This window comes from Phragmites australis, chromosome 2 (assembly GCF_958298935.1).
Source record: "Phragmites australis chromosome 2, lpPhrAust1.1, whole genome shotgun sequence".
In the NCBI taxonomy this organism is placed as follows: Eukaryota; Viridiplantae; Streptophyta; class Magnoliopsida; order Poales; family Poaceae; genus Phragmites; species Phragmites australis.
Genome location: NC_084922.1, coordinates 42,323,816 through 42,348,909, shown reverse-complemented (window position 1 = coordinate 42,348,909; position 25,094 = coordinate 42,323,816). Strand labels below are relative to the sequence as shown.

The 25,094-nt window shown below is 43.3% G+C and overlaps 5 protein-coding genes and 1 pseudogene across 5 annotated transcripts; 2 read left to right on the top strand and 4 right to left on the bottom strand.

The window, feature by feature from the left end:
* The first annotated feature begins 226 nt into the window (after positions 1 to 226).
* Positions 227 to 3,177, top strand: LOC133908988 (uncharacterized serine-rich protein C1E8.05-like). Its single transcript, XM_062351243.1, has 3 exons — positions 227 to 891; positions 1,332 to 1,747; positions 2,318 to 3,177. The coding sequence occupies exons 2-3, from the start codon at positions 1,367 to 1,369 to the stop codon at positions 2,924 to 2,926; spliced, it is 990 nt and encodes a 329-aa protein (XP_062207227.1). The 5' UTR covers positions 227 to 891; positions 1,332 to 1,366; the 3' UTR covers positions 2,927 to 3,177.
* A 425-nt stretch (positions 3,178 to 3,602) lies between these two features.
* On the bottom strand, positions 3,603 to 4,155 carry LOC133907376 (uncharacterized). Its single transcript, XM_062349413.1, has 2 exons — positions 3,936 to 4,155; positions 3,603 to 3,835 (listed from the first exon to the last, which is right to left on the bottom strand). The coding sequence occupies exons 1-2, from the start codon at positions 4,147 to 4,149 to the stop codon at positions 3,603 to 3,605; spliced, it is 447 nt and encodes a 148-aa protein (XP_062205397.1). The 5' UTR covers positions 4,150 to 4,155.
* Positions 4,156 to 12,469: 8,314 nt separating this feature from the next.
* LOC133908985 (putative pentatricopeptide repeat-containing protein At5g40405) lies at positions 12,470 to 14,927 on the bottom strand. Its single transcript, XM_062351239.1, has 2 exons — positions 13,722 to 14,927; positions 12,470 to 13,368 (listed from the first exon to the last, which is right to left on the bottom strand). Exons 1-2 carry the CDS (start codon positions 14,691 to 14,693, stop codon positions 12,541 to 12,543), a joined length of 1,800 nt encoding a protein of 599 aa, XP_062207223.1. The 5' UTR covers positions 14,694 to 14,927; the 3' UTR covers positions 12,470 to 12,540.
* Positions 14,701 to 18,654, top strand: LOC133907371 (type I inositol polyphosphate 5-phosphatase 10-like; annotated as a pseudogene).
* A 1,769-nt stretch (positions 18,655 to 20,423) lies between these two features.
* Positions 20,424 to 22,337, bottom strand: LOC133908986 (non-specific lipid transfer protein GPI-anchored 2-like). Its single transcript, XM_062351241.1, has 3 exons — positions 21,650 to 22,337; positions 21,212 to 21,301; positions 20,424 to 20,812 (listed from the first exon to the last, which is right to left on the bottom strand). Exons 1-3 carry the CDS (start codon positions 22,020 to 22,022, stop codon positions 20,691 to 20,693), a joined length of 585 nt encoding a protein of 194 aa, XP_062207225.1. The 5' UTR covers positions 22,023 to 22,337; the 3' UTR covers positions 20,424 to 20,690.
* Positions 22,338 to 23,141: 804 nt separating this feature from the next.
* LOC133908984 (uncharacterized) lies at positions 23,142 to 24,481 on the bottom strand. The gene is given in 4 exon segments (XM_062351238.1): positions 23,142 to 23,824; positions 23,826 to 24,047; positions 24,163 to 24,225; positions 24,313 to 24,481. Coding segments are annotated over 3 exon segments (807 nt in total). The 5' UTR covers positions 24,204 to 24,225; positions 24,313 to 24,481; the 3' UTR covers positions 23,142 to 23,280.
* Positions 24,482 to 25,094: the final 613 nt, after the last annotated feature.

Below are 25,094 nucleotides of genomic sequence, written 5' to 3'. Positions count from 1 at the left end.
CCCGGCCGACGTGGCACGCCTTCCGTGCCGCACCCTCCCGCCGCCCCGCGCGCGCGCCCCTTTGACCCGAAGGCCGACGCGCGGTTACCCCACCTGTCATCCAAATCCCGCCTATAAAAGCTGCCCCGTTTGTCCGGTTCCGAGTCCCAGTGCCAATCTCACCGCGTACTGGGACCCACCGGTCCTGCCCTACCCGTCAGGGAGATAAAATTGGTACTTACAAGACCCACCGACCCACGCCTTTCGCCGCTCCAATAGCCAATCCGCACCTCGCGCTCTCGCTCCGCGTTCTCCTCGTCCCGATCCAGTTCCCCAATCCTTCGCCTTCGTCGTCGTCGTCTTCTTCTCCGAGCCGAATTGATCCAAGCGGAGCCGTGATCCGATCCATGCGCAAAGCTTCGTAACCTCGGGGACCCTCTCGCCGTCGTCACCCCTTTCGCCGTCGTCGCCTCCGATCGTGGTCGCCGGGATCCGCCGAGTTGGATCTCGAGGCATAAGCGTTGCGGGCGCCCGGCGAGGATACGATGCCTGCGGTGCTCGCCGCGTTCGCCAGCCTCCGCGCGGCAGCCGCCATCGCCTCCGGGAACTCGTCCTTCCCCTGCTCCCACCGCCTCAAGCATCGTTTTAGTAGTAATTTTAGTAGTAATTGTAGTAGTAATTGTCTTTGACGTTTGCCTTCCCCTCGTCGCACACGCCCTTCGGTCCTTACCTCGCGTTGTTTGAGGCTTCTGGTTCGATCTGGTTGTGCTCAGTCTGAGGCTTGTTTGGTTGTGAGAGGTTGGTGCTGGATCTCGGGTTGTCAGAGTTTGGTCTCTGGGTTCGATCTGCAGGTTCGAAAGAAAGCAATTTGGGGTGTTAGACGTGGTGATTGTCGTTGCTACGAGAAAATAGGTATTGATTTCACTTTACCTTTCATTTTTTGTTACCGAAACATTCCTATTCGGCGCCATGGATCATTTAGATAACGATCAAGGAAATAGGTTTTGAATTTTAATGTCTAAGGCATATTGTAGGAGATCATCGTACTATGTGATCCAGACACCTCATAAACGGTCATATATACTTTCCCGTGGGTTGTAACATCTATTTTGCTTAACTATCTGACAAAAATAAAAAGAGTCTAATACTAGGTTCATTAATCTGCATATGTTCTCATACTGTTCCCCAGGTTGAATGAATTAATATTCTTGAAAGTTGAAATATAATCAACATATGTGCATGTACATGGTTGTGCACCTATTTCTATATATTAGTCTTCAAAACTGTATCCAGTAATTTTGTTGTAACTGCATACATTGACTATTACTTATGCCCGTTCTCCTTTTCAACAGAAACTTCTCTTCAGAATTCGGGATTAAGCTTGTGGATGGGTGAACCTCTGGCGGACTTTAGTGCCAAAGGTGTTAGCAGCAGCTCATTTCTCTGCCACAGCACCTGTGAAAATCCAGGTTGCGAGCACAGCTGTGCCTGCTGTAAAGATCTTGAAGCTAAAGTAGCTTGTGGGCAAGATGACTTGGTTGTCAAGGAAACCGAAGCAGCTCTTGCCGAAGTGATGCATGTCTATGATGATGATGGTCCAGATCTGGGTGAAGATTCTAATGAAGATGATGACCTGCTTCTTTCTCTGGATTCTGATTCAACTGATGAGCTAGCGGTTGACACTGAATTGGTCATATCTCCTGCCTTCCCTAGTGGTGATGCATCTGAATCATCAATTGGTAAACAAGATGATGGAGATTCTTCAAGTGTAAGTTTCTAATTTTAGTTAAGTATAGATTCTTTCATTCTATGCATATATTTGTAGTCCAATAGTTGCACAATTGCACCATATTCTTATTATTTTAATACCATATTACTGGTAGCTATGTAGCTCTGTTTTTAGTCACAAAAGCTTTCGCTATAATTAGGGACTTAATTTAGACACAGATGCTAGCTCTTGTCTTATTGCTGCATGTGCTTTAGTATCTTTGATAATTGAAGAACAATATAGATGTAATTACTGTTATTTCTGCTGCTCCTCATCACACATTATATGGTAGTTGGTATGGCTGCTTGTCTTTTTGGAAAAGTTGATGGTGTTGATGCCATTTTTGTGAAGTTTAATATTTGTGGGAATTATATCTGGATGGTGCGCTGTTCACCCACTTCTCTTATTGCTACTATAACTTCTTAATTCAGTATAGTCGCCAGCCGGATTAGAGTCTTGTTTATTCGAACCTGCACCTCTTAGGTTTTTAAGTTCCATATTGTATCTGCTGATTGTGTCAAAAAAGTAAAAGCACGGGCCAAACTTATTTTCCATTATTTTTACACGCAGGGCACTCCAACCTTGGTTTCTGCGATTAAAGGAACCCGTGCAAAGCAGGGAATCATCACAAAGTTGAGCGTTTCATGGGCCCCTGATGTATATGATCCTCCTGTTACTTCTGACTCGCACACTGTGAGGGGGCACCAGATGAGTTCAAGGAAGGGCCACTACAAATACAAGCCCTCCAAGAGCAGCAGCAGCAGCAGCAGCAGCAGCCGCAGTACCAATGGCAGCAAAAAGGACAAGAAGCATTCTCGACACAGCAGCAGCAGTAGCAACAAAAAAGATAGGAACCATTCTTACCGCAGTTCCAGTAGCTGCATCAGCAGCAGAACTGGCTCTAGTGTTCCTCAATATCGTAACGAGTACAGCGCCCGCAGCAGCAGTGGCAGCAGAACTGACGCTGGAGTTCTTGAATCTACTAAGGTATCTCCATTGGTGCCAGCTGAAAGTGCTGCACTGCCAGAGGCCGTTCCTATACTCAAAGCCATGGAGCAAATTAAATGCGCTACCAGCTGCTGCAAGGAGAAGCCTTTTGCCTTGCTGTCGCGCCAGTTTTCCCCTGCAAGGTACAAGGGAATGTTCTCTTTTTGGAGCCAAAACCAACTGGCTTCTTAATCATCAGTTGCTGCCACAAGTCGCTCACTTGGAAGTCTTCGTTGGAACACATTTTTTTTACATGTGAGCTCGTTGTTTGGTGTTTCGTTCGTTGAACTGTTTGGTCAACTTGTGTTTGAACTTCAGAGACCAAGTTTCTGAAAATTGTCGGTCGAAGTACTTTTACATTTGAGCTTGTTTACTATATTTCCTCATTCGTTCGTGTAATTGTTACCTATTCCATGTGTATTTTATTGTCTGTTTGCACATTACTACATTGTGCGGTCTTATGTGTTTTGGCTATGTTGGGATTACTACCGGTATATGCTTGAAGCTGCAGTGGTTTCGGTAGAAAAATTATTTCCTCTGTGTATTCACTTGGTTCCCAAAACCTAAGTGTATGAAGCATCCTCACAAGACAATGTTTAGATGAATAAAAAAAACTGCCCTAGATTAAAAAAAAATTGCCCTTGACATTAAGTTTATGAAGCATCCTCACAAGACAAAACGGACTATTCTCACGGTGAAGATCGCCCAGGAGATAACAATTTACTAACTAGAAACAAAAACCAAAAGGGAAGAAACTTCTTTTGTCTACCACGTAGTCCTGATGAGATCGTCCAAGTCGAATTTGCATAGTGCGTCAGCGTTGAGGCGTTCCCGGCTCATCCGGAGATCACCAACCAATTCTTCCAAATCACCCGGCACTGGTGTTGCGACTTGTGACGCGGTAGCAGTATCCGCCGCTTCCGGAGTCGCTTGCTGCCGCTCGTCCTGTGACGCGGCACCATGCCTGGCGCCCACCGACTTCCAGAGCCCCGCTTTGTCGCCCGTGCTCCGCCTCGGCCGCATCCCACCTGGGTACTTGCATGCGGCACCGCGGCGAGAACAAGTAACGCCTGCCCTCGAAGCTCTTGTCCAGCTCGCGCACTGCAAAAGTAAACGAAGCTGACAAGCAAAAGCACAGGAGCAAAACCGACCCAAAATGAGAACAATCCGATTAGCTGCGTCAAGCTAGCCATCGACTCACCGAGATTCTTGGGGTGCTCGGCGTAGACGTCTTGGTCGCTCATCTCGACGTTGGCAGTGGGGAGCGGCACGTCGCGCAGCTTCCGCTGGAGGTACCCGGCGATGAGCTCCTGGTCCAACGGGGCGAACCGGACGCCTCCGCCGGAGGCGCCCAGGTAGGCCTCATTGTACGCCGCTGGGTCACCCGGCGGCTGCGACGACGTAGATTCAGACATCGACGTTTGGACGGACAGCGCGTTGCATCGGCAACGAATACACCTGCGCGTTAAGGCACATATATTAGTGGTGTGCGAGCACAACACACGATGCAGGTTCGATGTGCTTATATGCATGCATGGGACTCCAGCACGTCTTTTCTAGGAAACAACACGACAATGTTGGAGTAGTGCGTCATGCTCAGAACTTTTCTTAATACTAGTTTTTTGTACGGCAATTTCAGAAATAGTACAGTAAATCACAAAAGTTTCAAAAATATTACCCGTCGTGTGACCATTGTGCAAAAACGGTAAAGTGAAAATAATAAAAGTCATGCGACCGTTCTGCGAAAATAGAAGTTTTCGTGCTACGGAACAGCGAAAATATTTTTGTGATCCTAAAAATGGAAAAAACAAATTTTTGCTAAACGGTAGTGCGCAAATAGGTATTTACGATCCGGTTCCGTGAAAATATTGCGTCGCTTTTTCATTAGGTGAAAATATCTTGTAAAAACAAAAATTAATTTAAATTTTATTTTATGTATGCAAAAAATTCTTATCATGAATAGTAGTTGTAAAACATAATTATCATCAAACTCGGTATGAAAGTTACATACGCTGATGAATATTACATGGGACGTAAGATTTTTTATCGTAACGCGAATAGACCCTAACCATACAAAGATGACGACAACAAAATATTGGCATGTACGATACATCTAAAGACTAATTTAATAGTGTACCGATGCTAAACCTAACATGTGAATATAGCCTTGGTTACAATAGATACTCCTTATTGAGTGCACATAAGATATTTGCCCTTCCTCAGAGCATCACCCCCTCCCACATCTTAGCATGATAGGCCATCTCCTGCTTTCTTTCTCTCTCTGCTTCACGTGCTTGAGCCATGTCATTCTCCTCCGTGGCCTTCCTCATATGCTCTTCCTCTTACCATTTCATCAGTAGTTTCTCATGTTGTTGCTCGTATTGTGGCGTTCGTAAGCTTTCCTCCTCCATTGCATGTTCATGTCGACTCATCGCTTTTGATGTTTATTTTTGCTCTATTTCCAATCATACCATGAAGTCACATAGAGATGAAAGCGACTGGACAAATGAAATAAGAGGGAAGATTAGTAAGATAGTGCATGAAATCATACGTAAAGTGATATAGGAGTGATCTATAGCACTATACTAGTGGGTACTCATATGATACATTTCGAGATGGATCATACTGGTAGTTGGCACATATAAAGAAGCATCTGCTATAGGTGTAAGAGATATCCTAGAACTCGCGAAGCCTATAAGGATCGCCATAGAAGCACATTAGCGGTTTGACACCCTGAGGGGTGAAAGTCCCTCAATACTTCTTGGGTGAGCTTGGTGGAACTGAGAAAGATATTGCAGTTGAGAGAGCTAAGAAATGAGTGATCTATCCATAGTTCAGGATGGAGTTATTTGGTTAGGGGTTGGTGCATGGACTGAGTGCATCCTATTAAAGCCATGATTCACGCGCTCGAGCATCTTCTTTGACAAGGCCACCGATGATTGGTAACACGGAGTAGTTCCTTTTCATTGTGTGTTACTATAGCAAAAGGGATAATGTTATGGACGAGTGTTTCCTCATTATTTTACTGCATGGAGCGAGGATATGTCCAAGCTATAGGTGTAGGCTGGCTATAACGGACAATGCTATGGATGTGATGAATCACCCGCTATAGCATCTTCTCTGACTGATCTGCCAATTATTGGAACACAGAGTGGTTCCTTTTTCATCGGGCAACAACAATTTGAACTAATGAAATAAAAAGCTAAACAACATAAATAGTCATGTAGCAGCCTGAACAAAATACATTGACTAATCATACTAGTAAAATAGACTACGCCTGCCCTTTCCTAGCCCCTACCCTGGGCCCTACCTCTAGCACGCTTTGGCATGCATGCTGACACTAGAACGCCTGCCTCCTCCTCCTCAGCGATGGTCTTATGCGGAAGTTGTGTACCAATCAGGCTCGTGGCGGTCGTGTCTGGGCATCTGGAAACACATGAGGTAGGTTGCAATAAGAGGCTTCATTGTTACCTAGAGTTTCTCTAATGCTTTCTGCTTCGCACGTCAAGCCTATTGACAAGTAATCTCATATTTGAACTATAGTAATATTGCTCGTTGGATGAACGAGTATTCCATGTCCCGCTTCTGAATAATCTCAATGAACAATTTATTTGCAACTAGTGTAGCAGTGATGTTGTGATGCTTTCAACCTACGTTTTGCAGCTTACAACTGTGTTGAACTACTCTAGAGGCTACCCAATGGGTCGAATGCTTAGGCTTGTATGTATGAATATAAAAGTTCCATCCGGGAGTTCTGCATTTAACATTGTACTTTTCTAGGCTTAAGACAGCAACCAACACCTCTCTATTTGATGTCACTGCCCACCGTGCCACTACATCCTTCATTTCAGACTGATTGGAGAAGACCTAATTGAGGTGAGCCGTACTTGAACCATACTCTCAATGAGAATTAGATTCCATTCATCTAGCCATCTAGGATGACAGTATTAGAGAAATTATCACCTTCATCATCATCATCATCCCCCATATTTACATATTGCAATAAAGCTTCTTCTTCACGGCTTGCGTTACGATCCACGTTTTCAAGCTCAACAACAATTTTCTCCCCTGCGTTAGCCTGACCCTCAACCTTTGTCGCCTGCCTATGCACAATATCATCTAGTTCAGTTATCTATCTTTTCTCAACTTCTTCCCTCAACATTGCATGCCCATGCCTATTATCTTCTTCTACCGGTGTCATTGCACTGCTGCTGTCATACACTTCTCTTGAAAATGCTAGCACTAGGATATTGAACTCAGCCCGGCGTCGCCTGCACCATTTCAACTACTTATCTGTCCGATACACCGGCTTTAAATCCAAAAAAACTAGATATAACGTACGACTCCACATGCATTGCACCATAACGGAATAAATCTCAGCGTCCAATTAAAAATATTGGGTGAACCACATTTTCATCTCCTTCATCCTTGTACCTTCAGGGTTTGGGTGTTCAAGGATGGTAAACAGAAAATTTGCTCAGATCAACAACAGATAGACCATTACGGATTTGATTATTTCCATAGCAAACTCTATGTCTATATAGGATTTGACACAACTGCAACCTAACAAAATATATCAAATAAATTACCAAACTTATTTTCCCTATTAATTAGAAATTACATTTATCTAATGTGACTAACTTAGAATTGCTTACATAACGTTCAATTATTGTCCCTAAAATGTGACCTATTATAATCTTTGTTACCTAAATCTAACCAAAATTATAGTCCTAAATTTGATATAATATAATTAATTATAAAGTTATTTTTGTACTAATTAGTAATAACAAAATTTACATATATTTAATTCTAAAGAAATTGCATGTATTTAATTTGACCAACTTAGCAAATTAGATCTAATAATTCTACACATATATAATTTATTTTCTTAACCTAATATTCAAAATAAAATTTTATGTGACCTAAAATATAACCTACCATCATTTTTTCTAATCCGTAATTAAATCATACATATATACATATGAAGCACAGTACATAATTTCTAATCTATAATTAAATCTTTCTAATTTTTAATTAAAAATAAAATTACAAAGATTTTTTTTTACCTTCCTCTTTTTCCTCTGTCTTCCTTTTTCTTCCTCCTCCCCCTTCTTCCTTCCTTCTCCTTCTTCTCCCTGCTCTTCTTCCTCCCTCTTCTTCTCACCCAACCGGCCTCCTCCCTCTCCCTGCTCCTCTCTCCTCCCCCCGCACATCGGCCTCTCTTCTCCCTATGCGCTCAGTGACAGTGTCGAATACGTCAACCGACAGAGAGAGAAGAAGGAGGCATGGGGTGTCACGAGTGGATTGTATAACAATTTTCGTTGGACGGTTCAGCAAAAATTATAATTTTCATGATCCGGACTAGCAAAAATTATTTTTCCCGCAAATGGTCCTTCAAAAACTATTCTCGTGATATGGTCCTACAAAAACTTTTCTATTTTCGCTATATGGTCTTGCAAAAAAAATTCGCTCAACCGTAGTGCGAAAACTCTATTTTTTGCGCTACAATTTTTATATTTTTGTTTCTCGCTAAACGGTCGCTCGAACAGGTGATACTTTTTAAATTTCATGATTTTCCATATTATTTATAAAATTTCTGTAAAAAAATAATATTAAAAAAATCGTCATGCTCATGCATACTCAATAGGAACTATTGAAAATTGTATGGTGATGATTTATGTGAAGAGAAACTTTATAAGGTAAGTATTTTGCCATGATAAGATATTAAAGATGAATATGTTTAGCACAGTGGAAATTTCTAAAGCAAAATATTTAGCTTATGTATCTAGAATATTTATACGTGTAAGCAAAATATATATCTTAGTAATGTTGTCACGTGGCACGTATACAACGGAATATATAAATCATGTAGAGTCATGGTAGCCATGCAACATGCAGCACACAATTTTTTTCCTTACAAAATTGCAAAAAAGAAAGAAAGAAAAGAATCCTACAAGTCAAAGGGGTTTCATTTACCAACCTACATCTTACCGTCTAACATGCAACCTTCACGGGCTTTCATATTCCACCCTAGCGGTGTCCACCTAGCCTCTACCGTGGCTACAGATACTCTATCGTGGCTCGGTTAGCTTCAAATCTTACATGACGCATACCAGTTCCGCAATCCTTATTCTCTTCTTCTCCATTTCGCTTGTAGTATCCAGGCTAGGGTTTAGGTGATGCCAGTGACGGAGATGAAATAGATAGGGTTTGGGAGATGCTACATCAGATTAAAGGATAGTTGAGCCACAATTGAACAACCAGAGCCAAGTTGGAGGCCAAGCAAGAGCCACAATCAACACTGCCGTAGGGGATCAGGGGAAAAAATCATAAGGGTTTGTTCGGTTCTTTGGGATTTAATCATCAATTGGAACCTATTCATGGAGGGATCGAGTGAATCCCTGTTATGTCATCCAAACCCAATGGGAATTAAATCCCTTGATTCCTCCTAATCCCTATCTTGAATAATATGTTCGGTTTATTCAGGGAGGAATTTTGTAGTGGAAGTGGAGGTGCATGCTTTGCTCTGCTCTGCTTTGCAGCTCACTCTGGTCCCGTTTCAGATTAGCCTGCTCTGCTCTACATCGGTTGGTCAAGCAGGGAGTTCAGTTTTGATCATCTATACAACCATACAGGTTGTTAAGGGGTCATACAGGATACATGATCATCCATACAGCCATACATGTCATATATCATGATCAGAACAAGACAACCATACATGATCATCTTCTATGTTGTGGTCATGAACATGTTTCCTGCTAGAAAGCCATACAAGTCGTGCATGAACATCACGATAACTTTATCATAAATGGCAACATACAGGTTGTGTATGAACAACCATACAAGTCGTGTATGAACAACGCCATAACTTTATCATGTTCATTCTTACCAAGCACCGCCTAATCTCATTAACAAAATGGCACAAACCTGAATGCAAAATCAAAGAGTTACTCGTCATCACTACCATAACTTTATCACAACTTAACCAAAGAGTTACTCATCATCACTATCATAAGTTCATCAAACGATGCAAAACAACCAGTTGAGACACGACAACAATATATTTCCATATACCTCTAGGCTAATCTGTCATTACACAAAAAAACTAGGATGCTAGTAAATAAATGTGGTTGATTTTAGTCACAGCTTCAGTTGCTCAAAGCTGACTTGTAATGGAAATCATTTATTGTTGAGTAAATATGCCCAACATTTTCATTGTAACGAATAGCTTCCCTGCACAATTGTCACAGTGTATAAAAGACACCCAAGCAAGCAAAATTATAAGCTAATGTGCAGCTCTTTTCTGTAAAGTGCACCAGCATATTCTGAAAGCCAAGTTCCACTAACTTGCATATACTAATAAACAGAGGTCAAATACACAGTCATATAACATAATGTTTGCAACTATGACATCAAAATCATAAATAATGGAGGATATGTTATAGCCAATGGACATCCAATTGTTGGGAGCTTCAGTGACCCCAGTTTGGCACTACAGATTCAGTGACCCCAATTTGGCAACTTCATGTAATTTTCTAAAATTTTAAAAAAAACTACATCAGGATAGAAGTGTTAAAGTAAACACCTTGAAGTAGGGATAAAATCTAGTATCTATTTCTATTTTCAAATGCATTTGATTAGGATTGGGAGGCTTCAAAAATTGCTTGGAGATGGTATGGACAACCTTGTCGAAAAAATGCTTCATGTGATGATGAACTGTATCTGAATAGATCAATGGCACTGTTTCACAATTGGGAAGAAAATGGATCTTGCTCTATTCCTCTGGTATACTACTCCCTCTGGTTTTTAATACATGATGTTCCGACCAGTGGTTGCACTTCAATTAACGAAGTAGGTTACGGTTGGAATGTCAATTATTTCTGACCAGAGGGAGTAGCTGACTGCTCATCCTTACTTGTTCAGCACTTTAAAATGTGGTTCTTTAGTTATTTGTATCCCTACTACATCTCATAACAGAATGTTTACCAAACAAAATGATCAAGTCCGGACATTGATCAAACCCACAAAATGTTTACCATATTTCTATTTCCAAAGCAATCTCAATCAACAGGTGAGGTGAGTCCATGACTCATCCAAATGCGGATAAACAGAAGCTAAGAAACATGTGAGTATAGCCAATGAAAAGCAATCATATTGGAGTAATTTCAGTTTTCAAGTATTGCAAGCCAAAAGAAAGTATAGAATGTTGTAAACCATTTGTCAGGACTTTAGGAAAGTGATCAAAGCTAAGAAACACAATTGTTGGTCCTGGTAACACAATCCGTTTCAAAAGAACTTACATAGTGCATTATGATATTGCAGCCACTCCATTTTATCTACAAAAAATCTTCCAACCACAAATTTCCAAATCAAATTTGGTCACTACAATTGATTATCTCATCTCCAAAATCCAAATAAATTCGGTTCTAGAACCATAATTAGCCATGCAATCTAAGACCAGCAGCAAGAGCTTCCAATATGGCTACACCAAGTCATAATGGATCTTTCTGAGCAAAGCAATTTCAGGATACATAATTTTAGAAATGCAACGTGCGTCTGCCAAGTCAATTTTGTTTTTCTAGGTTTTTTGTTATTTAAAACATAACCATTCAACCAAGATTAGAAGCCGATCTGAATTTGTGATTGTCACTAAAAGTTTTCAATCAATCATACCAACCCCGCACATCAAAGCTACACAAGATTCAGTGTCTTCTACCCACCGCAAGGGTTAGCTTCTCGGCATGTACGATACCCAGATCACACACGAACAACCCACAAATTCTATCAAACCAACAGGTAAGAACAAATGATTTGACATGTGCGTGTGTAAATCTGACGGTTCAACAAACCTTAGCGGTCGACTCCACCTTGGCCACGGTCACTGGGTTTTGCACGTACCCCAGTGACGGGCAGGGGAAGCACCTTGACATGGCTGACACGAGAGACCGCGCTCAACCCTGCCAGATCACAAGATTAGGCGACAAGGCCAGCGTAATCGATCGCAAATCGCTCAACAATGACCGATTCACAGGGAGAATGCCATCAACAGCAACGTTTTGATGTGCCAAATCAAGAACGATGCAAATCAAGAGCCGATGCGAGGAACCCAGCACGCGAGAGCAGAGGAGAAGGAAGAGGAGAGCGATACGATTACCGGCGAGAAGGTAGCCACAGAAGGGGATGGACACTGGAGGGAAGGCTGTCGCGTCGTTGTCGCCTCTGAGTCACCATCGCCTCTGAGTCGAGTCGCATCGCCGTCTCCTCTGAGAAATTTTTCCACGCCTCCATAGGCAATGAAATTTTCTCAGGGGAAAACAACAAGATGGGCCAAGAACGGTTCCAAACCGAGCTTAAATGAACATAGAAAAAATACTAGGCCAAAAACGGTTCTGCACCAGGCTGATCAACAGGGATTGGACCGCGACCCCGGCTGTTCCCGACCTAACCGAACAAGGCCTAAGAGTGCATGTGTTGTTAGACACGTCGCAGAGGGAATTTGAAAACCCATATGAGTTGCATGTGTTGGACTGCAACAAAAAGAAGTAGATGTAGGTGGGTAAAAGAATACCCCCCGTGAGTTGCAAGTATTTTCTTTTTTTGCAACTTATCATTTCTTTTGTGATTATAAAGATGACACGCGCATGCTCACACTACTACTACACACATCACAATCACATACATGTGAGTACGCTCCTCATCACACCTATAAATAAACAACACTGAAAATACTTGCTCTTGTGTAAATTAGTTCCCAATATGCAACCGACTTTAAAAATCAAATATAAATTATCCATTCAAGCAAGCAGTCACCAAAAGTCCTTGCAAGAACAGTTTCCTCCCATAAATTTATGGAAACGAACACGATCCCTAACAATGATTTCTCGGTTGTATGACTTGCTTATTATTTTTGCCACTTCATGGCAATCTGGACAAAACCTCAAGTTCTTTACCACCCGAATGACATGAGGGGCTTTCGTCTTTAACAATCCATATGCAATGGCTAACCTTTCACTATGCTCACAAAGTGCAACTTCCTTTTCCTCTTCACCAACATCATGTAGCACAGCTGCAGTCCAAGGTTTGTGGCCAGCTCGTAGCACCCGGTCAGCTATTTCCCTCAGTACCAGTCTTATCTGCTTGATATCAGGGTGTGAATCATCACTCACCACAAACTTATGCAGGTAGCCATTAATTTCAATTGAACTACAACCAGCAAGAGCAGTAACATTATTGCCCTTCATCTTTTTCCTCATATAGCTCACTCTATCCCATTGGGAGTTCGATGCATACAAATTGGAGAGCAGAACGTAGTTCTCTGGATTGAGAGGTTCTAACTCAAGGAGCCTCTTTGATGCTGATTCCACTATATCAATCCTGTTTGAGCTTTTACTAGCCACAAGAAGAGTCCTCCAAATTACTGAATTTGGTGAGATAGGCATAACAGTAACAAAGGAGTAAGCATCATCCAAAAGTCCAGATCGACACAGGAGGTCAACCATGCAGCCATAATTCTCCATTGAAGGTTTGATTCCCAAGTTTTGCATAGTAGACCAATACCGTCGTCCATCGTCCACCAACCCACTGTGAGCACAGGCTGACAGCACACCAATAAAGGTGACATTGTTAGGTCTCACCTGAAATATTGCATATACACAAGAACTTAGATGAGAGCTATGAGGTTTATTAGGAAAAAGCAGACCAATCAGAAGAAGAGCCCTTGTGAAGACAATATATGCAATTCTAATGATTTGAAAACTAGGATGATTATGTGAGGTACCAGTACTTTCTTAGGAGAACTAAGTTGAGCATATGAGCTAAAACAACATCCCTCGTATATAAATTAGTGTCTACTGCTGGTCATATGCATTGGATATTGAACTAATAATAAGTTCATGTGCAATGCATATGACCTCATTATCACCTAACCAATAAAATCAACCAAGTGACCAACCAATCGCTAGAAGCGTATCAGTGCAGCATTCTTTACCTTGAGCTCTAGCATTCTTGAAAAAAGTCCCAACGCATCCTCTACAAGCCCATGTATCGCCAATCCGACTATCATTGCGCTCCATGCCTTTGTATCCCTCTCCACCATAGCATCAAACACCCCTCTCGCCCGCTCTATCAGCCCACACTTTGCATACATATCAATTAATGCGGTGCTCAGCTCCAGATCAATTGTGATCCCCTTCCTATCTATATAAGCATGTACCCACCTCCCCAGGTCAAGTGCCCCTGCTTTGGCGCACGCCAAGATGACACTGACCATGGTGACCTCATCCGGCTCCACCCCTGCCGCCTGCATCTCCCGGAACAGCCCCAACGCTTCATTCACCATCCCCACCCTCGAGTACCCGCCGATCATCGCGCTCCAAGCGACCAGATTCTTGTCCCCGACCATGCCGTCAAACACTGTCCTGGCGAGCGCAACATCCTCGCACTTGGCATAGAGGTTGAGCAGCCCGGTCTGCACGTAGGGGCTCGGCTCGAGCCCCTGGCGGAACGCCTGCGCGTGCAGCTGCCGGCCCTCGCCTGGAGCCGGCGCTGCTGAGCACGCCTTGAGCCCGAACGCGAGCGTGAAGCTGTTGGGACGTGGAGACCCGGCGCGCAGCATGCGGCGGTAGACCAGGAATGAGTCCGCGGCGGGGCTCCCGGCGGTCGAGAGCGCGCGGATGAGGGAGTTGAAGCAGAAGGCGGTCGGGTCGGGGATTTGGTCGAACAGGTTGCGGGCGTAGAACGCCGCGGCGGTGGTCGTGGTGGCAGCGGACGCGGCGCAGGAGGCGAGGAGCTTGGAGAGCGCGAAGGCGGCGGTGAGGCGCGGGAGGCGGAGCCTGAGGAGGCGGGCGTGCGCGCCGCGGAGCGCGAGGAGGTCGGGGCACTGGCGGACCAGCGACACGACGTGGGCTTCGAGGACTTCGCGCGGGAGGGAGGCGGCTTCGTGCGGTTTGAGCCGGTGCATGTGGGAAATGACCACCAGTACAAGGGCGTTGCGGGTTAGCACGGCGTCAGGCGTCGCGTCGCGCCGGGCGGGCGGCAGTGGCACGACGGACCGCCGGTAACTCGGGTGGATTGGGCGTAGAGCGGCGAGCCTATCCGAAGTGGGGGCGCTGACCGGATTGATCTTGCTAGTGTTTTGAGATGCTTTTCTAGTTTGGATTAGAACCAGTGGCGAAGCTAGCGTAGTGGTGCACACGTCTGGGCTTAGAGGTACTCCCTCCTATTATAAATATAGATTGTTTTAGATATATGTATAAAAATTATCAAATGATCTTATTACTTTTTATTTATTCTGTATTGAAAAAAATAACTTATTTATTTATGAGAGTGATAATATTTATTAAACAAGAGTAAGAAGGTAACAAAAGAGAAAAAAATATATAAAAATTTAAAAATAACTTATATTTAAATAATAGTTGAGAAGTTTAAAATAACCTATATTTGCTCTCAGAGAGAGTATATAAGATATGAGAATTAGTTGCTAATCAATGAATTTTTGTTTTAACCCTAGTGCCGATGTACACGAGTCAGTCAGTCTACATAGTTTCGGCCCTGATTAGAACCATAAAATGTTTGATCCGCCATATGATTCAATATCTGAATCAAGTTACCTGTTTCCATACGATCGTAGGGTTGCGACTTTGTGACTGCACATGAGTAACACGTATAGGTGCCAGAACCCTCTATTCCAGTGCCACGATTTTACTCCGTTATGAGTCGTTGGCTTAAAAATATGATAGTTTACCTATGACTTTACGCTTTCACGTTACATGATCCATTTCCATCTACGAGGACGCGTCATGGAATCCGTGACGCACACCAGCTTTCTACCGTTGATTCGCCCCGAATCTAGAGAAAAATCCCATCGCTGACAGTGTCATTGTGTCCTACTCCTCGCCTACTTTCTCAAACGGAAATTATCTGACGCATTGTTTGTTTAGACTTCTGTTTTTGTTTGGATTTTTATTTTAGGTTTTTCTGAAAAACTGTGTTTGTGACTGGTCTGAAAAGTTATTTTTAACTAATAATGGTTAAGCTTCATATCTAATCATCCTTGCGTCCTTTTTATGCTAACCAGACCAGATTCTTCACTCTCTGCTTTCATTATGCAGAATATTTGTCTCCACCTGGAATGTTGGAGGAAAAACACCTACTGCTGCACTGAACCAGGATGATTTTCTTCCCCCCAATGACCATTCAGATATTTATGTTTTGGGGTAGGTCTTTCAACGATCTTTTCTTAATAGCTATGAAAATCCCTTCCAATGTTATTAGTTATATCCCCGATGTTTTCTATTTCTCGACCTGATGCTTAGTTCTTCAGTCCAAACTTTCTCACATAAAAATACTACTACACGGATGAAAAAGACAAACTACTGAAGTTGTCCTTGATTGCTGTGTGGTACTATACTGCATTGACGTGTTTGGTATTTATATCAAGCACAATGAAGCATATCTAATTTGAAGGATATTTTAGTGGAGTTTTTAGTTTAACACAAGTCTTTGTGTCATTGCTTTTGTCTGTTTAATATTTAAACAGTTTTCAGGAAATTGTTCCTCTCAATGCTGGTAACGTGCTTGTGATAGAAGACAATGAACCAGCTGCAAGATGGCTTGTTCTTATAAACCAAGCACTAAACCGACCAGCTGACACCGATGCCAACATCTTTCAGTACGAGCCATCTCCCTCTGTTGATTCTACTTCCTCTCGAGCCTCGTCAAGCCTCAATACTTGATTCTCTGACCTATCAAAGACAGCTAGTGGTTCTACAATCTTCCAAAAGTCCTTGTTGAAAGCTATTAGCAAATCTTTCATGCCAGTCCGGAGAAAACAACTAAGGCCTGCAACTGTCCAGTAGAAATGACCAAAACATCCTGCAGGGATGCTTGCTTTGGATGTCCAAAAGCATATGCAGATGAGATCGATTCCTCTGAAGACGATGAAGAAGAGGAAGTGAAAGACAAAGAGAAATCAAATGACTCTTATGGCCCTGTGCTCGATGGAGTAACTTCTGCTCATGCCACAAGGGATCAACTAAAATATAATCTCATAGCATGCCAACAAATGGTTGGTATTTTTGTTACTGTGTGGGTGAAGAAAGAACTAGTGCAGCATATTGGCCATCTAAGAATGTCTTTCAGAGGGCGTGGAATTCTGGCATGTCTTGGAAACAAGGTTAAGACTTAGGACAGAATCAGATTGAAGTTATCCTGTAAGTAATCATTCTATTCCTGAATGCACTTCTTTTACTGCAGGGTTGTATATCAGTAAGCATGACACTGCACAAGACAAGCTTTTGTTTCATCTGGAGCCATTTGGCTTCAGGCCAGAAAGAAAGCGACGAATTCAGGAGAAACTCAGATGTTCTAGAGATACTGAGGCTCACAATGTTTTCTAGGATTTGTCTGAGACTCATTGGAGGAATGGAGCCAGTTCTAAATCTGTTAGGTATGCCTCTCGTCCAAGCTACTTGGTCATAGAAAAAAATTAAGTTGACTACTATTCATCGAAAGAAGGTAGAAAGAGTTAAAATTTTGTTTGTTGAAGACGGTACTGCTATGTGCTAACAAGCACTAGAAACAAAACAAATCCGAAAATTGCCAGGAAATCTTGTGACAGTTAATCCCTCCCCAAGATAGGTTTCCATAAGTCAAGCTATCCCCTCCCCTTATGTTCTGTAATCTGTATATTTTTCTTTAGATTAAAATTGAACGGAATGCTGGACGAGTATTTAAGGGGTGGAATGAGGGGAAGATATATTTTGCTCCAACATGCAAGTACTTGTTTGACTCAGATGCTTATGCTGGTGAGACTGCAACATCAAAGAAAAAGAGAACACCGGCGTGGTATGTACCAATTTCATACTACTTTTCTGTTATACAAAAGCACTTATTTAGACAATGCAATTATCTTACATTCTGCTGTTGCTATAGGGTTATACTTATTGGATACAAACATAGCATGCGATATTACTGTTTGCTCCAAGTGTAGAAGGCAACATAATTTGGTATTCCACAAAGAAACGAAGCATTCTTATTACTTCCACTGCAATAGTATGATGAAAAACGCCACATCCTGCAGTTTTCATATTGTATAAGCTTACTTGTTTAAGTACGGAGCTCAAAATTGCTATGCTTCAATTGACTACACATGTTCCTACAGTTTGTTCACTTTACAGTTGTGATTTGGCTGGGTTTTCTTTTCCACTTTATACAGTGTTGCACTATGATGAAATTTTTGCTTCTGAACCATCCTTTTATTCACTTATCGCATTGCATCCCTCTTAAGTTGTTGAACTTGCTCAGGTGTGATAGAATATTGTGGCGTGGTGATGGTATTGTGCAATTATCCTACTACCGTAGGGAGTCTAGATTTTCTGATCATCGTCCTGTCCGTGGAACCTTCATTGTTGAGGTTGAAGTACTAAACAGAAAGACGATGAGGCGCTCATCAAATGCTGACATGAGAATAGGTGCTGAAGAGCTCTTACCCACGGACAAGGGTAAAGGTAGTATTTTATACCGATTGCTCACACAGTCATCGTTCTCTCATATTTCCAAGTTTTGTACGGTAGGCTAGTCAAGAAAAATTGGGGCATGTAAGAGGCACTGTTTCAAAGTAATATGTTGAGCACATAATCTTTCTCGTTTCCATTGTTAATTACTCCAGGATTCAAAGCATTAGTTGTATCGCTACAGAAGTCTGTTGCATTTTTAGTAAGATACCTGCCTCAGGGGTGGGGCTTATGTGTTTTGAACCCTATTTCTGATAGAAGTATTTTTGAACTTTTGTTCTCTGGAACAAATGGAAATGTTTTGAATACGTGGTCTTTAGGTCATAACATGCAGTGAAGTCCAGGACCGATTCAGAATTATAATCAGTATTTATTCATCCCATTTTGCAGGCCCTGCACGAAATGTGAGTTCTCCGAGAGTATGTCGAGAAGATATATAGCTTGTTCCAGACTTCCAGTACCAGAAAAAGGTTGGAGCTTATGCACTCCAAGGAGGCCTATTTGGATGAGGGGTAAACCACAACCAAAACCCCTCATCCAAGCAGGCTTGAGTGCTTGGTGTCTTTGCAAAATGCCTTCGGTTGAAGAACCACAATGTTTAACCTGTATAGGAAAATTAGGTATTATTTCCAACAAAATGGTTGGTTATATATTCAATATCACGTGTACCACTTGATCCATTGCATGTATAGCTTTGCGAATACCTATGCAGTGACCCTTTTTAGGTTCGTTCTTCCTTTTTTTGCGAGGAAGTTCTTCCTTTAGCTTACCTGGATGCATAATTACACTGAGGTAGAACGATGTTTTGAAATGTACAAGATCGACGCTTCTTCTCCCTTGTGTTGATTCAACTAGAAGTGTGGAATGCTAATTGTGTGATCCACCAGACGTCTTGGTACGATGTCCTTTTTCGTCTTCTCCCTTGTTCCTCATGGCAACCAGTTGTGGCAGAGGCAGACGTGGTCCGGACGGTGGCCGTGCCGCGGGTCGGCAGATGCCGTAGACGCACGCGGATGGCACATCGGCCGCCGCGGCCGCGCGTGGGTGGCCCGACGGCCGAAGGCGCATGAAAGGACTTGCCGAAACGAACGGGAGCTGTGTGGAAACCTCTCCGAGCTGAGAAATTTGGATTTTTTTTTTGTCACTCTAAACAATAGGCTTCACAGCTTTGCCACCATAAAGAGTGAGCTTGCCAGAATTGACACTCTAAATATTCCCTCGTTGGTTTTCTTGTCAATATATAGTTTTAAAATAATATTTTAAGTGTCATTATACATACCATGAATTAACATAATAACAAAATCAAAAAGATAATATTTTGAGTATCAATTTTACAAAGCCAATCTTATCTTTAACATGGCAAATCAGCTAAGCTCGTTCCTTACCGCGGCAAAAATTGAAATTTCTCCTGCGGGCTGCGCCGCCGCCCCTGTGCACCCGACCAAGTACTACAATTATAGAGCAATCTTTTCGCATCTTTGTCCTGTGACCCCTGTTACTTAGTCCCAATCTACATGCAGCCTAAATTAAATCACATGGGGGGCAAGCAAATGCAAAACAGTTGAGGAATTGAATTGGGGGGAATCTCAGCATTGATGTTCCACCAGCCAGCGCTCAAGATGGCCGATCGGCGCCGGAGTGTCGCTGCCCACAATGCCCTGCCGACCGCCGCATCCACTGCTTCTTCCCCTCTCACAGCTCATCTCCAATTTCCCTCTCGAATTAATCAATCTCAATTCATCGCTGCTACTGTTTGCTAGCATTTGCTACGTTGCTGTCGATTGTGACATGTGAGCCGATGCAGAAACAAAGGGTGTGATGGATTGTCTGTACAGGGTCTTTGTCTGTATAGATGGTATATGCAAGTTGAAGTGAAGCAATCTAAATATAGTTATATTTATTAAAAAAAATAGTATTTATTTAATTATATCTATTTAAGATAGATTGAGCTGAGTTTTTATTTGATTAATAGAATATGAGCTTGTATGAGTGGATGTAAAGAATCAATATTGTAATTGATTATTCGTATAAAGTTGATTTTACGATATTGACAAATGGATTTGTCTGCATGAACGGACGTCGTATCATGTTGCAAAGGAAAAACTGACGACGTACATTTACATTTGTCAAACCAAACTAAAATAAGCATGATTCTACTTGAGATTTTACAGATCCTCAATAGAGAGAACCAATTAACCCCAAAATGTGAAGCATGAACGACGAGAGATATGAAAAGGCAATGCTGTAAGTACATAACGTCACGATCTCTAGCGAATTACACCGAAGGAATTATTACAAGAAACAAACTTGGAAAAAATATCGCCCATGGAATTGTACGTACGTATCATAATGCACAACCATATGTGTGGCAAAAATGAAGAAGAATCATCAGGCTAAACCTCGACATCATCGCTCCACTCCCAGATGAACTCTGGCCTGGTGATCTAGAGCATCCCGGCCGCGGCCGTGACGGCGAGGGGCAGCGCGGCGAGGGCGATGAGACGGCCGGCGGTGAAGCGGCCTGGAGCGTGGTTAGACGACTTCGCCGAGCCGGACGGCGGGTTCGCTGCAACGTCAGAAGCAAAGTTAGCGGAGTAAATTGGACACCTAAGAATGTGTGAGTGTGACTGACTAACGACTGAGGACACCTAAACAGTTGAGACCTCTACAGAGCATCTGCTAACATCAGCAGCGCAGAATTTGAGAGCTGGCAACGATGGACATTTAGTGCAACGTCCACCCTCTACTAATTATCTTCTCTGTAGTAGCATGCTCAAGGATCTATAGATTTTGCAGCTAAGATTAGTTGAAAACTGGTATGCTTTGCCATCTTTTGTTAGCACACATGCTGGTTTCGAAACCTATGGTTGGACAATTTTGGAGCGTCAGCAACTTCATCGCTTGATTGTACAGAACTGGTTCGACAGAGGTGCGCAAAGTAATCAGGCTAAGTATAGTAACTTACCAGGCACTTCCGGGCCATTAGACGATGGAGACATGCCTGACATGGGCGCTGCAGATGGCACCAAACCCATGGGGACAGGGACTCCAAAAACTGCAGGGGAAAATAGCTCAATGGAATTGGAAACGTATTCAGACCATGGTCTTAGCTAAGTGATAGCTGAATAGGGTAACTAGAGTAAGTTTCATTCGATAAATCTGTCATCGTACTACAGGCAATGTTTCAGCAGGGTGACATGAGCAAAGGTAATATACTCCATTCGGCAAGCTTTCTTTCATGGTTTAAACCGTGGTTCCGAGATCGGTTGTTCAATGCAACTTTGAGGTTTTGCTGTGCTCACTGAGCAACACTCAAGCTGATCAGCTGACCAGCATCAAGCTGCTCCATTTATTTAATCGAGACGACAAAAGAACCAAGAACACAACGTCGCGGTGCGTATACCTGCGCAAGCGCCGACGGGCGGCGCGGTGAGGCGGCAGATCCCCGGGAGCGCGAGGGCGCGCTTGCTGTCGACGCTGACGCCGTACGACTCGGCGCCGCCGGCCAGCAGCTGGCAGAGGCAGACGGGGTGGGACTCCAGCAGGCCGGCCAGCTCCGGGCAGCACGGCTTGTCGGGGTGCCGCACCGTGCTCCCGGCCGTCACGTACGACAGGCAGTCCGACATGTTGAGCACCGCGTTCAGGCACTCGTCGCTGATCCCGGGCATCGGTCCCGGGGCCGCGGCCGGCCCCTGCGCTGCCGCCATTCCCAGCGCGAGCGCCACGGCCAGTGCCGCCACTGCAAGCGACGCCGCAGACCGCCGAAGCGTTGCCATGGGGATCAGCTAGCTGAGGAGGCTGTGGCGCTTAGTTTCTTGGCTCACGCTTGTGTTTCCCGGTGCTCGCTGAGAAGCACCCCAACTGGTGCGTGTGTTTATGTACGGTGCGAGTAGCAGCGTGGGTGCCAGTGTCGTGGCTGGGGCGTGTAGCGTGTGTACCGAACAGGGCCTGATCGAGCTGCACTTGCGGTGTTGTAGCCTGACTGTCTTTAGCTCACTTCTGGAATTGGTAGCTTGCACGGTTACGTGCTAGTGGCCGGGCCGGTGAAATCCAACGAAACCGCCCGGTCGGGTGGGTCCATCGCGATCGATGCAGACCGACCGATCTCGGCCTGCCAGTGCTGGCCGCTAGGACCGACTAATACTGCGCGCCAATGAATGCGATGTTGAATGCGGCTGCGCTGTAGGCCGCGGCAGGCTGAGGCTGTGACGCAGGCAGCCCACCGCTGCGGCAGCTTGGGAACGGCGATGGCGATGCGTGGCTGGAAGGACAGCGGGCGCCATGTGCGTGCGAGCACCCACCTTGAATGCTCGCATCAGAGCGGCAGTCCAGACAGGCTGCCTGCTCGCGCACAGCGGGAGAGGTAGCGGAGTGGGAAGCGCGCCGTGTTTTCGCCTTTACTGTGCTCCAAAAATCAGTTGAGAAATCCCTCAGGCTGGCGGCATTGATGGGCCGTCCTCGGGAGGGTAAAGAAGATGGGTAAAAGCAGACCATCAGTGACATGGCATCCATGCCCACGACAGTGCGTCAGTGTATAGCATTGCATATTTCCATCTGGAGTAGAGCAGAAAAGATGGCTACGAAACAGGACAATGTGATATGTGTAGCATTGCATTCGTAGTAGTTTTCTGATAATAAAATACTGTCGCTTTGCCTCAGGAATGCCACTGACCTTGCAGGATATAGCAAGCTTTACTGTGCAGTACAGTCGCAATCAGCTCTCGTAACTCCTTTTATGCGCAGACCGGCCACTTGAGTGCACAGTTGCGAGTGACAAGGGCCAGAGCATTTCTGAGAGAACGCCACAGTGCTTTGCACATTTGTTCTTGATCGAAGATGTGAACGCATCAGCTGAAAACAATGTATATTCTCATGAGAAAATATCACAATTAAACTAAATGTACTTTTCTTCAAGCATCTGATCTCACCGGGAAAATGTGCAAAGGCTACAAAACGTTTTGTCCGACTCAACTTTACACACAAAGAAAATAACACTCGGACTTTCAATATCGAATACCCGGTTTACTAAAATTTTCAGGCCGCAGCATCATCTTCAGACTCATCACACTGCTCCTCATAAGCATCCTCGTTCCCATCCTCCTCGTCGCTGCTTTCAGCACTAGTACTACCGTTTTCTTCTTCATTGTGATCGGCACTGCCAGTTTCTCCATCTACGGAGCTCAACTCTTTACTATCACCATTTTCCTTTAATTCAAGGCTACTGTCCTTGACCACCTCAGCATTCTGCAGGTCCTCTAAGTCGTCTGCGGCAATATTACCTTCAATTTTAATCTGGTTCACCTTAACACTAGGAAACTCCAAGGGCATATCAGGCCAATCCTTAAAGAAATTGTTCAAGGCCATGAATTTGAACGTGTGAAGTCTATGCCTGTCCCTCTTGATATCAGAGATAAGAAGCTTCTGTAGGAGGGTTGGTTCCCCGCTTTTGGGCATTGCACCATCATCAAAAGGGGTATGGTTCCATACCTTGGGTCTTTTAGACCGAAAACCTCCACGGTCATACCTCGGTCTTTTATCAGTATTGGTACGGTTTCGAAAACGAGAATACCTGCGATTGAGTTTTCCATTTATTTTTCCTTTCATCGCCTTGATCCTCAGTTTCAGATAGATAGCCAGGTGGTAGTTCAGGGAGTTCAAAACCCAATTCTTGCAGCTTTGCTATGACTTCCTTCAGTTCCCGCACCAAATTAAACAGCCCCATCCATGAACCAGACACACATACATTTCCAGATCGAAATAATGAGATTGCATCATCCACAGATATCCCCACAACTTGAATACTGTGGACAAAGATTCTAATTAGAAACCATTTAAAGCTAAATCAATTCCCTTTTCTTTTAAAACTAAGAAGGTACATCGTGATCATAAATTCATGATAACGCAATACTGCCTCACTTGACGTCGTATCTGGGCATCTTTGTCCTTGTTTTGACCATTTGACTGACTCTTAGACAAATTCTGCATTATGGAGTAAAAGCAGTTGGTCAGTAAATGCTCCTATCATGAAGTTACTCGGGCCAAGTATAAAGATATATAAATATGGACCCTGTTTATGTTGACACTTGTAGGGTATTTCTTCCTTCGTGCTTCTACCCACTGTTTAACTTCATTTGCATCATAAACTATAAGAGAACGCCTGCAAGTATACATTAAATATTATCTGTATAACTGCCTAAGAATTGGTAACGCGAGGATTGAATTGTATTTGTACTTGTATAAAAACACAGAATAGGAGAAATTAATAAAACTCTAACTAAAGTTAAACTAATTTTAAAGATCCTCTTAAGATATATCCTTAAAATATATATATATGATTGCATGTAACATTAGTTAATAAATGAGCTGCGCGTTTCAAGTTTTTCTTTTTTTTAAACTTCTTCCCTATAGAATATGATGCAAACGACATTATTTTTGAAATATTTTTCGCAAAAGTTCTTAAAATTATCTCTAGTTTTTTAAGAATTGTTTTTTGATTTTTTTTTTAATTTTTTAATTCAAATTTGGCTTATATTATCGGAGCGATAAGATCAGTTACGGATGGTAACCGACGAATTTGTTAACCTAACCTGTGTTGGGCTCCCTCATCTGACACCAACCAGGAAAAGTTTTTGTTATTCTTTCTTTTTTTTCGAAAATTTGGAAATCAACTCATCGCTAACTAGTCCAAAAAATTGAACTTTTTTTTTTTTTTTTGCCATGGGGATATCGGGTGGTCGTGTTCATTTGCCACACCACCTGCCGTGACATAGCCAAAAGGTTCATGGACCGAAGAAAAAAGATTTGGGTTATCCGTGGAATGCATTTGCCATGCCAGAAAAGATGGTGAT

What these genes read in the sequence shown, in the direction of transcription:
- LOC133907376 (XM_062349413.1), bottom strand. Translation starts at nt 4,149, where the DNA reads ATGTCTGAATCTACGTCGTCGCAGCCGCCGGGTGACCCAGCGGCGTAC. An exon ending in CGAGCACCCCAAGAATCTCG is followed by an intron (nt 3,836 to 3,935) that starts GTGAGTCGATGG and finishes TTACTTTTGCAG; the next exon opens with TGCGCGAGCTGGACAAGAGC.
- LOC133908988 (XM_062351243.1), top strand. Translation starts at nt 1,367, where the DNA reads ATGGGTGAACCTCTGGCGGACTTTAGTGCCAAAGGTGTTAGCAGCAGC. An exon ending in ATGATGGAGATTCTTCAAGT is followed by an intron (nt 1,748 to 2,317) that starts GTAAGTTTCTAA and finishes TTTTACACGCAG; the next exon opens with GGCACTCCAACCTTGGTTTC.
- LOC133908986 (XM_062351241.1), bottom strand. Translation starts at nt 22,022, where the DNA reads ATGGCAACGCTTCGGCGGTCTGCGGCGTCGCTTGCAGTGGCGGCACTG. An exon ending in GCCCGTCGGCGCTTGCGCAG is followed by an intron (nt 21,302 to 21,649) that starts GTATACGCACCG and finishes TTTCCCCTGCAG; the next exon opens with TTTTTGGAGTCCCTGTCCCC. An exon ending in TAATGGCCCGGAAGTGCCTG is followed by an intron (nt 20,813 to 21,211) that starts GTAAGTTACTAT and finishes CTGACGTTGCAG; the next exon opens with CGAACCCGCCGTCCGGCTCG.
- LOC133908985 (XM_062351239.1), bottom strand. Translation starts at nt 14,693, where the DNA reads ATGCACCGGCTCAAACCGCACGAAGCCGCCTCCCTCCCGCGCGAAGTC. An exon ending in CAAGAATGCTAGAGCTCAAG is followed by an intron (nt 13,369 to 13,721) that starts GTAAAGAATGCT and finishes GCAATATTTCAG; the next exon opens with GTGAGACCTAACAATGTCAC.